This window comes from Taudactylus pleione, unplaced genomic scaffold (assembly GCF_031769625.1).
Source record: "Taudactylus pleione unplaced genomic scaffold, aTauple2 ptg000290l, whole genome shotgun sequence".
Taxonomy (NCBI): domain Eukaryota; kingdom Metazoa; phylum Chordata; class Amphibia; order Anura; family Myobatrachidae; genus Taudactylus; species Taudactylus pleione.
The window spans coordinates 4081122-4094578 of NW_028284692.1; the positions used below are offsets into that span (position 1 = coordinate 4081122).

Here is a 13457-nt window from a genome sequence, read left to right on the forward strand (position 1 = left end):
AGGTTTGCTAAGTTTTATTAAAGTGCAAATCTGTATTTCGCAAATACATAAAATGGTTAAAAACATGGATGTAAGTGTATGTGGCCTAATATAAACCTAACAATTCCCTGCTTTTAACATACTTCGATTGCGATAGTGATATATGTACTGCTATGCTCTCTCTTAAATAGACTTCCCCTAGCGTAGTTGTTGTCAGAGGTACTAATAAATGTACTACAGTTTTTCATGGTGGTCCCGCAGTGCAGTAGTTAATCATTTAACCTCAGTCAATACTTCAAACCTGATTGAAGGATTCTAGGGTGCACAAGACACAGGGCTAAATGTAATAGCTTGTGAACTTCCGAAGCTGCTGGAATTTATGCGAGTCTTCCCATATTTTTAAAGTGGCAATCATTTTAAAGGTTAAACCAAGCTGGTTTAGCCTTTAAAATGATTGCCACTTTAAAAGTGCGGGAAGACTCGCAGAAATCCCTGCAGTGTCAGAAATTCGCCAGCTATTATAAGCCCACTGGCTGAGCTGAGTGTTCTACTTTTATTATTGCTTGTAACTGTTTATTGTTGGTTAGTTTCATTTTATTTTTATTTTTTTTATTTATGAAGTCTCAACATCTTCAGCAATCTAGAACTCTGGCTATTGTTAGCTCATTACTGGTTTAACACACACACATATTAAAAGTGCTATATATTTTACAGTGTAAAATTTGCAACATCCAAAAACACCAGCGCATAAATGTAACAGCCTAGGAGATGCAGGCAGTGGCGATGTTTCAGTGATCAAGCCGCTAGTAGTGTAGCGCCAATTTGATTTAAGGCAAACACAACCTGGTTTTGTCTTTAAACAAATTGCTGCTTTATATATAGTAGCTATCTTATGGAGCTCTTGCTGCTAGCCCATCTCACAGGCTATTACATTTGGATCCATGTCTTGGTTTTACATTTGTGGGCGGAGCAATACTTATTTTCTAGAAGTTTTTCTACTTTATACCCTTTCTGTAACCGCAGTTACAATCTTTGTATGGACTTCATTTACCAAAAGATGGATGCACATAGAAATTACGAGCTCATCCACTAGGTGAAGATCATCCGCCAATGATAACTTCACTTACCAAAGAGGAATTTGCCCCTGTCATTGTCTTTCAACAATGTTGACAAATGTCAGATCCCTGAGAATACAAACTTTTTCTTCTAAAGAAACCTTTCCTCACTCCTGTGAACTGAGGTATGGTCCTTAGAATTTAGGAAGACACTGATATACTATTCCTGATCTTCACACAAAGTTATAAATTGTCTGGACTGATACTTATCAGTTATCAGCTCTTATCAGTGAGAGCTTAGTTGGATCTTCTGTTTCTTCATAACCTGTTCACTCATATTACAAAATCCTCCTGTTTCGCTGGGCAATAAATAATATTGTGGTGTTCTCTGCTGTCTGTTGCTTCCCCTCTGTTTTTAAGTTTTTTTTCAGTCTTTTCTTCCTTTTTGTCAACTATATAGGAGGCTAAAAACATGAAGATTCCAGATGTGGCCACAGCAACACTGCTGAAGTAGAACACCAAGCTATATTGACCAGTGATGTCTACCAGTAAACCTGAGGAAACATATACAGATCCATTAACAAATTACTAGAGAGTAAAAGACATGGAAAAGGGTTGCGATCTACAGATCAAGAAGAAAGCAGACAGTACAAGTTGCACAAAAAGGACTCATGACCAGAGTAGGGCTAACAACTTTTGAGTAAATGGCCCATGATACAGCATCACTACCAACTTTACAGAACATGCTGTTATGGGGAATGAATGCATAAATAGCAACTGCTACAAGTACCATCACGGTTATAACTAGATCTCTCCTGAAGCCTTGTGGGAAATCTATTATACGACTGCTGGTACGAGTGATAGCCAGTATATAGCCATGTAGATGCTACAGACAATGGCTCTCCACTGCTGACTGTACTAATTACTGGACCAAATTATACAACAGCCATCTTTCAATGCTGTCCCTTACTCAAAAATGAACTAGGCAGACAGTTTCTACCCAACTTGCCAGCTCATTAATATGGTTAATTAGCAAAGAGAAAGAAAGAGAAGTAAGATTAGCACATCAGCACAATTGCAGGGCAATTTATATGACTTTCCTGCTAACGTGTCACTTTACAGTGTTACCTACCTGCTAATGGTGGTCCCACCAAGATGGTAACACTTTCTAGTATCGTGAAAAGTCCAAAGGCTCCAGGGAATCTCTTCATTCCCACTATATCCATCAATACCTGGAATACTAGAGATCCAATTACACTCATGGAGACAGCATACAGTGCACAATAAACCAGAAGGGAGGGGAGGGATGCAGAGGCCGCACACACAAGGTTGCTGAGTCCATTCAAAATTACTGCTCCACTAAATAGGTAAATTAACCGTCCAGAAAATATTTTCTTCTGTGACACAAGTCCGGCCACTGGACGTGCAAAAATATTGATGAAGCCAATTAGAGAGAGCAGCAATGCAGCTGTAGACTCTTCTATCCCACTGCTGGTAGCGTATGGTACTAAGTAGAAAAGTGGCAAGACAAAGCCTAGAACCAGCCAAGTGACACCTATTGTGTAAATCTGATATCGCCTATGTCCAAGCAGTAGGTCAAAAGCCATGTATCTCTGCAGGCCTTTACCTCGTTCCATATCTGCAACACCACTAGTGGCCCCATTGGGTTTTGAGGAGGAATCATTCTTATCAGGAGCAGCTGGTGGCATTTTAACTGGTCTCATCATAGCACCACATACACAACAGTTGAGCAATACACCCCCAAAGATCATAAAGGAACCTCTCCATCCCATTGCCTCCAGGAGATGTTGGGATGCCAGTGGCCAGAGAGCCATGCCTATGGAGGCCCCCGTAGAGGCCAGTGAATTGGCCAAAGTCCGGCGTTTGATAAAATAATAGCCAAGTACTGTGACTGCAGATTGGAAGCAGAAACAGAGTCCTAAACCTGAGTGAAAGAAAGTCAAATTAGACAGTAACAATGTATTGAACATAATTTCTACTTTTGTTTTAGGTGGACAATGCAATGAAAAATGTTTTTAGATTAGCTAATTGTGAACTGTATTTTATAGACATGTATCATTAATTTTTGGGTAAAATAATAAGCTGAACATCCCTCTTATTTACTCCTATACTACAGTAGTTTGCAGAACTCAAACTGAGCAGTTTAAGGGCCTGATACTCAGCAAGTGCCGCCACTGCGTCTTTTTGCTGAGATGCAGTGGCGATAATATGCAAATGCTAATTTCAGCCAGCCGTTCCCTTGTGAACTAGTGTGCACCTGAATGGGCAAGCTCTGAAATGCCCACTTTTAGCGTTGTCCCACGGTGTAACACCACCGGTGATTCAAGACATTCCACCATCGGCGCACCACTGAGTGCACCTTTGACACCAGCAGGTGTAATGCCTCCATCGGAACATGGCCTCTATAGCTGCAGCTCTACGTCTGAGAACGCAGCTGCTTTCACTGGCACACCAACACAATGGGTATTTTGCATACAGTTCAGGTCACCTCCCAGTCACCACCCAGGAACATCCATGGTTTCCCCTCACCATCTCTGATACCAATGTTCTTGTACGCAACAGCGCAAATGTGCATACTAACAGAATAACTCATGTGCCGTAGGGGTATTCAGAATATTTTGTGCAGGCACAGTAGCAAGTACATGAACATTGGCATTGCGTGCAGCTAGTGCACACCTCTAATCAGGCCCAAAATGTCTCAGCCGTGCAATAGGAGAAAACTGAATTATGATGTTTCCAAACATTTAAAAATCATTTGGGAAATATGAATAATGATAATAAAATTAGGTGGCATATGATATTAAAATTAAAATCATACAGAACAAGGTATTGATGTGTGTGATTCTAATCATCAAGACATAAAGACTTTATTAAACTACTACCTTAATAATCATATCAATCCTGTATTGCATACATGATATATTACCAATGAAATACATGTGTTTTGAGAAATTAAGGTTCTTGACCTGGTATCTTAATATTAAAGTAAGGGAGGAGGACAGCACTGTAATAGAACAATGGTATTTTATTAAGAAAGAAAAGGGATGTGCTACCTGTAATACTAATAATAGGTCTAAATGAAACCTGTAAAACCTGCAGCCTTTTAATGACAGAACATAACAATATTAATTGGCAGAATTAGGCCATCTAAAAGCATTGTCCTTGTAAGTGTGCCAAAAGATTCAAATGTGGAGATATAGGGGCTCATGTGTGTATTTTTGTTGTGTGTAAAATACACAGATCCATAACTAGGGTGTATGATCGGTGCCGCCGCACAGAGCACAGGGCCCTGTGGGTGGCACCGTTGCTGCCCCACAGTCCCTGCATTTGACTAGCGAGTGACTGGAATGGCAGTCTGCAGCCAGAATCGCTGCTGCATTGCCACCCAGGGAATCCTTTGGACACTCCAGATATGCACACTGCAGCCTGTGCAGCAATCTGGAACATCCTGAGTGCTTTGCTTATCGACGCTGGCAGCCCCACCCACTTTACATGATGTCATGCAAACAGGGGGTGTGGTCAGCACAGGGCACCATGAAGCCCTGTTATGCAGCTGCAAATACACATTTCTGTACCTTGAATGCATTGCAGTCCATATCAGGTTCTTGCATTTACGAGGCAGAACGAGGAGGGAGAAGCATGCAAGCATAGACTATGTACAGTAAGGGCATATTCACATGATTTCGGCCCTGCTACTATATTATATAAAGCTGTAGCTATCTATTCCCATACCGAAATTGATAACTGCACTCAGAGTGAAAAAATATGGATGTTTGCATTCAATTTAACTTGTACGTGGCATGCAGTTAGGCAGTAGGCCATGAGCATAGTGTGAGGGGGGGGGGGGAGAGGGGGGCGGGGGGTATTGTGTACCAGCTAAAATCGATGTGCTGTTGCAAGATAGTATAGTGACTAAGTACCCACTTACCTCCAATAAGTCCAGCACTCAGGTACAGGTGAATTATAGTCTTAGAGAAGGAGCTGGTGACCAAGCCAACTCCACAAAGAAGACCACCAACCATTACCGCAACTCTGCAGCCAAACCTTTCTACCATGATGCTGCATAAAGGACCTGTGTGGAAGGCAAATAATGTCAAGAAAAATAATAATGAAGTTATACATATTTTATAAGATTTCTCAATGTTTTCCTTATCAAGCACCTCCTTATGTCTGTGAATGCTTGTCTCTTACCCACATAGCTCTAAAAATCCTTATTAAACATCCTAAGGTAATGCATTTTCTACTAGTTGTGTAGACACAGAGGGAGAGATGTATCAAGCATTGGAGAAAGATCAAAGGGAGAGGGATAAAGTACCAACCAATCAGCTTCAGTCATTTTACAAGCTATGTTTGAACAATGACAATTAGGAGCTGATTGTTTTATTTACTTTATCTCTTTCCAAGATTTGATACATTTCCCCATTAATCTTTTTCCTGTGTTCATCGAAATGCACATTGTCAGACATTTCACTATAAAGCAACAAATATACATCACACTTTCTTTCCCCACACAACCTAAACGAGATCCTCTACACTCATGCTTTCAATCCCTACAAGAAGGATAACAATCCCTTGGGCACTAGATTAATAAAAGGGTAATTAGTAACTAGCAAATAGAGCTACTGGCAAAAAGATTGTGTGCTCTCCAAATATAAAGACATTTGGAGGTAAGAACACACACACACACACACACCCTCACACACATATATCAAAGACTAATGTAAAATAAAAGTAGTGCCGGAGCACAGCCCTGTATCGGTCCTGAGCAGGTGATGTCATGATGTCACACCAAGGTGGATGGGCCAATGGCAGCAGTACGTAGAGCACTTTCCTTGTATTGGGCATGCACCCTGCAACCTGTAGAGTTGCCCAAAGGATGCTCCATGAGGATTTGCAGCAGCACTACTGGCTGTGCACCCTGTAAGCCACACGCAGGCATCGTAGGGTGACAGCGCCGCCCCCAGGGCGCTGCACCCTGTGAGATGGCACCGCTCACACACCCCTAGTTACCACCCTGAATAAAAGTCTACAAATATTTAATATGGAATTAAAATCATTAGAGTATATTCAATTTGTTGCATCACAGACAGCATATATAGCCAATTAAGTTAGGTGGCTAATCAGGTATAAAATAAAAAAGCAAAGGTCGCAAGGTACATTAGTCATGTATGTGCTACTGCCACTACATACTTTATATAAGGAATATTAGCCATCTAACTTAATTTCCTATGTATGCTTTCTGGGTTACATGTTGTTTATATTGTAACGGTATTAAATGTAAAATAATTATCCCCAATATTTTATCGTACCAGTTTCTAAGATATACCTATTTGCATTCCCAACACTTGATTTTTAATCCATGCTAAATCTAAAGGACATCGCTCACTTCTGATTCTCCTGGTACTTTCTGCTGCATATGTTGTACCATATCTTCTCATACAAATATTACATTCCCTTCAGGACTTATCCTGGTTCTATTCCTACTTATCAGATTGCTCTTCCAGTGTTCTGTTCTTTGGATGCACCGCCACTTAGTTTATTAGTTGGAGTACCACAAGGTGCAGTTCCTAGTCCTTTGCTCTTCTCTATCTGAGCTGGCATCTGAATCTCTTACTATCTGTGCTGACCTGTGTTACACAGAACTGTCCTTTGTTCCCCACATCCAATCTGTATGCAAATATTATTACACACTACACACCTCTAGGAAACATTTCCAGAATACGCACATGTTACACATGACATGAGACACTGCAAAACCTTTCAGTTTTGCACTCTCACGCATGGAATATTGGGATGCCCCCTTACTGGTCTTCCTCTAACCAGACTATTATTTCTACTATCTATTTTGAATGGAGCTGCTGGAGTAGCTTTCTTTGTAATAGATCCATCTACTACTGCTCTGCTCTATCATTTCTTACATTGGTAGTCTGTATGTTGCCAAATCAGGGCAGTAAATAGGGTGGTGTGACATGTGCCATGGCACTGGGCACCGCAGGGCATGGGGCGCTGCTCGGGCCTGTCAATTTTGTTTATTATCATTCTCACTTGTAGCTTTTATTTTATCCCCGCCATCTCCTGGATGCCCCTATCTCCTCCCTGACCAACTTCCTCTCCATCTGGGCACCTTCAGTCACATCCTCTTTTATTTAAGACACACATTTCACAATACGCATGACTCAAACCCATCACATGGCAGACAAACACCTTATGCATGGAGCTATCTGCCCCACAATTTCTGATGGCAACATGATTATTGTGTACCACTGCAGCCATTGGATTCACAATGTATTTGGCAGTAACACCTGGACAACAGTGGTACAACAGGATCAGTACCCCTTCATCATTGTACGGGACAAATCAAATTTGTCATGGCCGCCCATGAGGACACACCACTTCTTTGGGCACTCGTCTTATGTGCCTATTTGAAAAATAAGGGGGGGGGGGGGTGTGACAATCTTCTTTCTGGCCCAGGGCACCAAAAAGTCTAGTTACAGCTCTGTGCCAAATCCAATATAAAGTACCTCTCTCAACATGCAATGCCATAAAAACTATTGTACTACCCACATATATCTGTTCTTTGGCATCTGTAATCCACACTCATTACCTAATTACATCTACTTACTACCACTCAAATTCACTGCCTAGGTTTATCAATATGCAATTAATGCCACTTAACCTCATGTATCAAACTCATATTCTTATATAGATTTTAACCTTGCAAGCAGGGCCCTCTTAGCTCTTTGTCTCCATTAATACCCAGTCTCATTTTATTATTAAGGAAAAAATAAATAAACCAGGCACTATTGTGTCCAACCTCATTGAAAACCAATTGACTTGACCCACCAGTTCTGCTCACCTCAAAGTTGGGTTGCTGACCCCCACACCAGCATACATACATAGAGGAATACCATATATATATATATATATTACTAGTAGTAAGTAAACTGGTAAACAGTGTTAAAGGAATCCTTTGGGTTCTGGGAGGTTGGTGACATTGATAAAAAATCCTATGCTTGTATTTGAAATATATTTATTTTTAATGTTACTAGTAGCAGTTCTATGTTCAGTTAGGTCATCCTTTAAATAGCTATAAGCCTAATTATGGGTTATTGTTGTCACCAAATATGTGGTAATAACAGGGATCCACAGACATGACATAAATTCAGATGTCACACACTGCACTTGATTTTTTTTGTCACTATAATGTCATTCTATTGTTGTCTGCTATCAATCATTTCAGTGAGTACATGTCCTTAAAATCTCTCAGACTTACACACAAAGAAGTGTCTATCTACCAGGTCTAATAAGCTTCTGACATTATTACATATGTATTTTGTTATCTGTTTTACAGAACTCTACTTGCATGTTTGCATTTTGGAATTAGCAGTCAAATGATTAAAAAAAATCTCAAAATAGAAAGAAAATAAGATTGTTTAACGTGTTTACCACTGTAATGTGTATTTGTAATGTAGATTTCAGCAACATGTATCCTTTTGAAAGTACACTTTGAAACCATAATCGTCTATTGTTTTTTTTATGTAACTGAAAATAAGAAGTAAATAATTTTAAAAAAATCAACACATGAAAATAAGTATGACATCAGAATGGAGCATACTTTTATTACATGTTAATTACAGGGTGCTACACAATAGAGACGGTAAACAGAATTTTAGTCTATACACTACACACTAATATGTTTTGTCGAAGCGGATGGTTGGCTGAGACCTAAATTGTAAAAATAATATTTGCACGATGCCATCTGGCGCAGTCAGTATAAGATTAATGTGCACGGCGCTATTTTAGCATTGTGTACATCTGCCGTGTTACTGCACACTGTTAAAGTCTTTACATAATCATGAATACACATATATTTAAAGACTTTATATATGCAGTGCTGACAGACAAGTCTTGTGGACATGTCTGGGACTAGTATTTGGAATACACAAAGATACTGTGAGTGTTTACTTCGCATACAGATACAGTATGTCTGTGGCAATTGAAGTATAACACAGACACTGATATGCTCATAGGGAGGGTTCTGAATGTGGATTTAGAAACAATTGTCAGATGTTTAGCTATCGTTAGCAATTGTAGGCCTTGTGTCCCATGCTGATGTGGTTAAGAAGAACTGACAATTGTATTCTGGATAAACCTAGGAATGCCTTTTGTTAAAGTTATCAGACTTCTTGCAAAAGGTTGCTCCACCTGTGAACAGGACAAACACCATTGTCTTTAATTTTTTTAGGTCAGACAGAAGTAATATTACTGTTTGAAGCTATGTATATATATATATATATATATATATATATATATATAGATATTAATATATATATATATATGTATATTATATACACTTAAACGATCACATGGGTATCCACAATGCGTGCACACATATATATACAGTTGCAATTATGAATAGAAACACACACAGCGCATGTTTTGCGCTGTACACAACCCCTGCATACAGAGCACCTTTTATGCTGCATGAAGACACACAACACATACTTACATATAATCATAAATATACACGGACTCATAAAAGGTTCCTGCACATAATGGTTTATATTAAAGTTATTAATTATGATGTAAAATGTATGTATTTGATATCTAAGGTTTAGTACATGATAAGCAGACCATGTCTGGTACCATTCTAAACCACTGTCTATTTGCAGATCTCTGGTTCCAGGAGATCGCAACATGCGTCTGCAAGTTATGGATTATAGAGAATTAGGTGTTAGAATGTACTTTGTATGTAGTGTCTTTTGATTAGTTAAAACACACACAAAGAGCCATTTTAGGGCTGAACTACCATTGTACAAAATGACCTATGACAGAAGAACCAAGAAGAAGAATCAATAGGATTATGCCAATTCGTTTCTATTGTATTACCCACTCTCTGTACTGTATACATTCAGGCACTACTTCCAGTAGTTAGTCATCATATTCTTCCTTTTGACGGAGGCTTCACCTTCGATGCCGGAAATCTGGATCCAGAGCGCCTGCGTATGTATCGACTGTACCTTGTTTATGTATAATCTTTTGCGCTAATTGTATTTAGATCACAGCGTGTAACTAAATGCTTTTTATGTGAATAATAACTTTTTGTGCTTTGGAACCACACTCAAAGTCTGGAAAGCAATTATTTCTTGTGCGACTTACAATGCTAAATAGCGACATTTAGGTATGTAGATCATTAGGTATTCATAGTTTAATGGGAGGAAATTAGAAGCAGTGTATAGAATGGTAAGGTCACTTTTAGTTTATCTGCTTTGTAGGTACAGCTACCAGCAAAGTTCATGTATTTATCTATGTTCATATTCAGATTGCCTCCACAGCTAGAAACTAACAGGAGAGTACAAAGGAGAGTACAAAGAGTATTAAGAAGAATATTGTTTACTAGGTTAAAAAGGTCTTTCATGAATTGTATAACCGACTGCTATTAAGATGGTGGGAGTGAGCCTGCATATTATGAATATCAATTTAAGAGATCATTTGGAAGAGATAATTGGGGGGTAAATATCAATCTCTAAGGCTGGGTACACACCTGGTCGACTTGTCCGCCGACCCAAGGATCCACAGACTGAGCGGTCGATTGCTCACCAATCTGCCGATGTGTCTGCACTGACATAACAACTGGGCGGGCATTTCAATTTGCGCACACAGCCAGATGTGTCGATATATCTGCAAGACTTGTCGTCTGTAGACACTCACCGATGCACTATTTATTTATTACCAGTCATTTATATAGTGCACACATATTCTGCAGCGCTTTATAGAGAATATTTGTCCATTCACATCAGTCCCTGTCCCAGTGGAGCTTACAATCTACATGTACATGCACACACATATACGCTAGGTTCCTTTTTTTTTTGTTGGTAGCCAATTAATCTACCAGTATGTTTTTGGAATGTGGAAGGAAACCGGAGTACCCGGAGGAAACCCACGCAAGCACAGGAAGAATAAACAAACTCCACACAGTTGCTTTAGTGGGTATCAAACCCACGACCTCAGTGCTGTGAGGCAGTAATGCTAACCATTACACCGTCTGTCCTGCCCTCTGTACACCATATATGCTAAGATTTGTCGGCTGATTGAACGATATAGCGCATAATGTGTACCCAGCACAAGTCACATAGAAATGTTAAAGTGCCTCAAGCTGTTCATCTTATACCAAGGCAGTACTATTATTTTCCCACTATGTTTTATAGTTTGGGGTTGGAGCTAACATACTATATTGTATGCTTATGGCTTTCCATTGACAAAAAAAACATCTATTTGTTAAGACCTTACTTTAGAGAAATATACACATTTGGGGTAAATTTACTAAAGTGATAGTTTTTTTAGAAGTGGAGATGTTGCCCATAGCAACCAATCATATTCTACTTAACATTTAACTTGTCCTTCTAGAACAGTGTTGGCTAGCCTTGACACTCCAGCTGTTATGGAACTACATAACCCAGCATGCACTGCTACAGTTTTGCTACTAGGGCATGCTAAAACTGTGGCAGGGCATGCTGGGATATATAGTTCCACAACAGCTGGAGTGTCAAGGTTAGCCAACACTGTTCTAGAAGATAATAGCTAGAATCTGATTGGTTCCTATGGGCAACATCTCCACTTCTAAAAAAAACTCTCACTTTTTAGTAAATTTACCCCATTTGAGAGAAGATTTATCAAACAATGCCTACATTGATGGTTATTTAAATATTTACGAAGCCCAAGAGTCACTCTGCTCTGTCAAACAATCTTTGGACCCACTTTGCATCATAATTTGCACATGTGTACCTATATAGCCATCAGGACACATATGTTTATGTAGTTTATACTGTACATAAGAGAGGCAGTTTGTATAAGAACAAGGGAGGAGTTGGACTGACAGAAGCAAAGTACTGAGTAGATCACTGGGGCGCATTGCCATACAGTGCAGTGGCAGAATTACGATTTCAGTTTGTAGAATGAGATTTTAGTGTAATGAAATAAAGAAGTAAGTACTGTAGAGCACATTTTCAGGGGTGCCCCTTGCCATGCCCACAGGGGCAGAACCATATTTATTCAAAAAGGATTTATTCAAGGAGGTTGCACTTAGATGGGACGTTTATAATGTAGCACAGTGGGAATCTGTATGATTAAGGTAAGTATCGCTAACCTTTCTAACCCCTCTAACCCTAACCTCCCCTTAGGGGTACCTAACCCTAATCTCCCCCCAAGTGCCTGACCCTAACCCCTCTCTAAGTGCCTAAACCTAACACCCCCTTCCCCGCAGCCTAACCCTAAGTCTCCTGGGGGGTGCCTAACCCTAAACTCCCCCCGGGGGTGCCTAACCCTAACCCCCTAACCCCCCCTTCCCCTAGCCTAACCCTAACCCTCCAGGGGGGGTGCCTAACCCTAAGTCCCCCCCGGGGGAGCCCCTAACCTAACGTACGGCTGTCTGCGCCCGGCTTACCTTCGATTGGGATGCCGGGCTCCCGGGGTAGGTAAAATGATAGGCGTCGGGATTTTGACGCCTGTCATTAGACCCTTGCCAGTATTAGACAGTTGGGATGCCGACGGTCGGCATTCAGACCGTCGGCATCCCGACTGCATACCCCACAGTGCGCCACTGAAGATTTTTCTGTCTCTTTTCGCATCAGTGGCACTTCTGCTCTCCAAATGCAGCTCCCGAGAGCTAGCAAAAGGCATGCATCTTGCAGTGCGCTTAGCAAACCATCAAGGCAAATCAGACGTTATACAGTGCGCTTCATAAATGTTCTCCATCATGCAAATGAATTCTACAGTATTGGTAAAACATTATTTATGTGGTGAAAAAACTCTTGAAAATATTTATGAATAGTGGCCCTTTCACAGATGTGAGAAGATGGAGGCTGATTTTAATTTTTGAATTATATATTTTTAACAATATAGAAAGTATACCAACCTCCAGCATGTAGTACAGCCATGATAATTGATGGAAACCAGGAAGTCTCTGTGTTGGATGCTTGGAAGGAGTTCTGCAGGTCTGTATAAAACACTCCGATGGAAGAAGGAAACCCTAAAGTCAATCCGTGGGTTACCATAGCTGCAGCCAGTACACCCCATGCCCACGGCCCATCAGGCGTTTCCATTCTGTATATTTACACAGAAAGCTGACTATGGTGAAACCTGCACAGAAAGTTGTGTTATTTGTGTATGTTATGCAACTACTTGTAAAAGCTTACATAGGCCAACATTTAATAATACATATTATTGATGACAAATTACAACAGCCCATTTTAAAGGCATATTTTAATTTATAAATAATGAAAGAATAATACCAACCATAACAAGAAAATTGGTTTGGTTTGTGGAAGATTATATATTATTAGAGAACTTACTAGGGTATGGATAATCTCTCTGAAAGTATACATCTCTGTCTGTATGTCTATG

At 40.0% G+C, this 13457-nt stretch overlaps 1 protein-coding gene across 4 annotated transcripts in view; it reads right to left on the reverse strand.

Annotated features, from left to right (window-relative positions):
* Positions 1-460: 460 nt before the first annotated feature.
* Positions 461-13457, reverse strand: part of SLC16A5 (solute carrier family 16 member 5) — a 35856-nt gene continuing 22859 nt past the window's right edge. For all 4 annotated transcript variants that reach the window (XM_088482693.1, XM_088482696.1, XM_088482694.1 and 1 more), the window contains exons 2-5: positions 12970-13193; positions 4984-5127; positions 2167-2979; positions 461-1588 (exon numbers count right to left, since the gene is read on the reverse strand). In XM_088482693.1, the coding sequence (XP_088338819.1) occupies positions 1368-1588; positions 2167-2979; positions 4984-5127; positions 12970-13156 (1365 nt within the window). In that variant the 5' untranslated portion in view covers positions 13157-13193 and the 3' untranslated portion in view covers positions 461-1367. The remainder of the gene's footprint in view (positions 1589-2166; positions 2980-4983; positions 5128-12969; positions 13194-13457) is intronic.